Raw genomic sequence first — 1,616 nt, 5'->3', positions numbered from 1 at the left:
GAAGAAATGATAAAGTAAAATAGCTGAACAGAAATTTTCAAAGGGCAGCTCGAGAAGACAGAGGCAAGTATTACAATGAAGTGTACAAAGACCTGGAGTTAGAAAGCCAAAAGGGAAAAAACATGCTCAGCGTTTCTTAAGCTGAAAAAAAATGAAGAAAAAAATTCAAGCCTCTACTTGGATTATTAAAGGATTCTATGGGCAAAATGTTGAATAATGCAGGAAGCATCAAAAGAAGATGGAAGGAATGCACAAAACCACTGTACCAAAAAGAACTGGTCAAAACGGAATCATTTCAGGAGGGAGAATACGATCAAGAACCAATGGTACTGAACTCTTAAGCAAAAATTAAGTCTCTAATATCAATTGAAATGTTTTAACAAACTGAAGCAGTATTCTAAGCACTCACTAGTCTATGCCAAGAAACTTAGAGGACCTGGCCAACATATTGGAACAAATCCAGATTTCAAAGAAAGGTAACCCTGTGGATTGTGGAAATTACTAAATAATATCATTAATATCACATACTAGTAGAATTTAAAAACAGCTGCAACAGTACACTAACAGGGAGTTGCCATAAATTCAAGAAGGATTCAGAAGAAGTCATGGAGGGATACCATTACTGACACCAAATGGACCTTGACTAGAAATAGAAAATACCAGACAGATGTTTTCTTGTGTTTTATTGATTATGCAAAGGCATTCGACTGTGTGGATTATAGAAAAACTATGGGTAATATTGCAAAGAATGGGAATTCCAGAACACCTCATTGTGCTAATGAGGAACCTGCACATAAACCAAGAGGCCATCATTAGAACAAAACAGGGTATACTGAATAGTTAAAAAGAAGAGATTCACATCAGAGTTGAATCCTTTTACCATACTTATTCAATCTGTCTACTAAGCAAATGATCCAAGAAGCTGGACTTCACAAAGAAGAATTGGAGACAGAATTGGAGACAGGCTCATCAATAACCTGCAATATGAAGACTACTAACCTTGCTTGCTAAAAGTGAAGTGGACTTGAAGTACTTGTTGATAAAGACCAAAGACATTTGTGAGATACAAAACGGCAACTGTACTTACAAGAATCTTACTTCTAAAACATGACTGTGGTTACTTTTCAGTGTCATTTAACACTGGAAATCATTTTAATGGTACAAGGGAAAAGAAGGGGCTTCTTACCTGATGTCCACACATGAGATTCTGAGAAGCCATCATAATGGCTTTCATCCCTGAAGCACAAACTTTGTTTATGGTGGTGCAAGGAGTAGAAATAGGTAAGCCTAAAATCAAGAAAATTAAGTCATATACTTGAATTATTAAGAGACTCACTTTTCAAACGCAACTGCAGAATTGTAATGAACAGAACATGGTAAACTATGATCAGCAACACTTCTTTTGCTAGTGAAAGTCTAGATTATTAAATTATGCATTTACTATTTTATTAAACTGACAAGATCTCCATTTTCTAAGTATAAAAGCACTAATATATTTCTGTTACCTGCACCCAGTACTGCTTGCCTTGTAGGGGCTTGCCCTTCACCACCTTGTAGAACGTTACCCATGTATACTTCTTTCACTTCTTCTTTTGGGATTCCTTAAAAAAAAAAAA

The 1,616-nt window shown here is 35.6% G+C and overlaps 1 protein-coding gene across 1 annotated transcript in view; it reads right to left on the bottom strand.

The window, feature by feature from the left end:
* ACAT1 (acetyl-CoA acetyltransferase 1) overlaps positions 1–1,616 on the bottom strand; it is a 19,019-nt gene that overhangs the window by 15,815 nt on the left and 1,588 nt on the right. Inside the window, exons 3-4 of the mRNA XM_006833799.1 lie at positions 1,506–1,601; positions 1,187–1,287 (exon numbers count right to left, since the gene is read on the bottom strand). Coding sequence (XP_006833862.1) covers positions 1,187–1,287; positions 1,506–1,601 — 197 coding nt within the window. The remainder of the gene's footprint in view (positions 1–1,186; positions 1,288–1,505; positions 1,602–1,616) is intronic.

This window comes from Chrysochloris asiatica, unplaced genomic scaffold (genome assembly GCF_000296735.1).
Source record: "Chrysochloris asiatica unplaced genomic scaffold, ChrAsi1.0 scaffold00008, whole genome shotgun sequence".
NCBI lineage: Eukaryota > Metazoa > Chordata > Mammalia > Afrosoricida > Chrysochloridae > Chrysochloris > Chrysochloris asiatica.
This window is presented reverse-complemented; position numbering and strand designations above follow the sequence as displayed.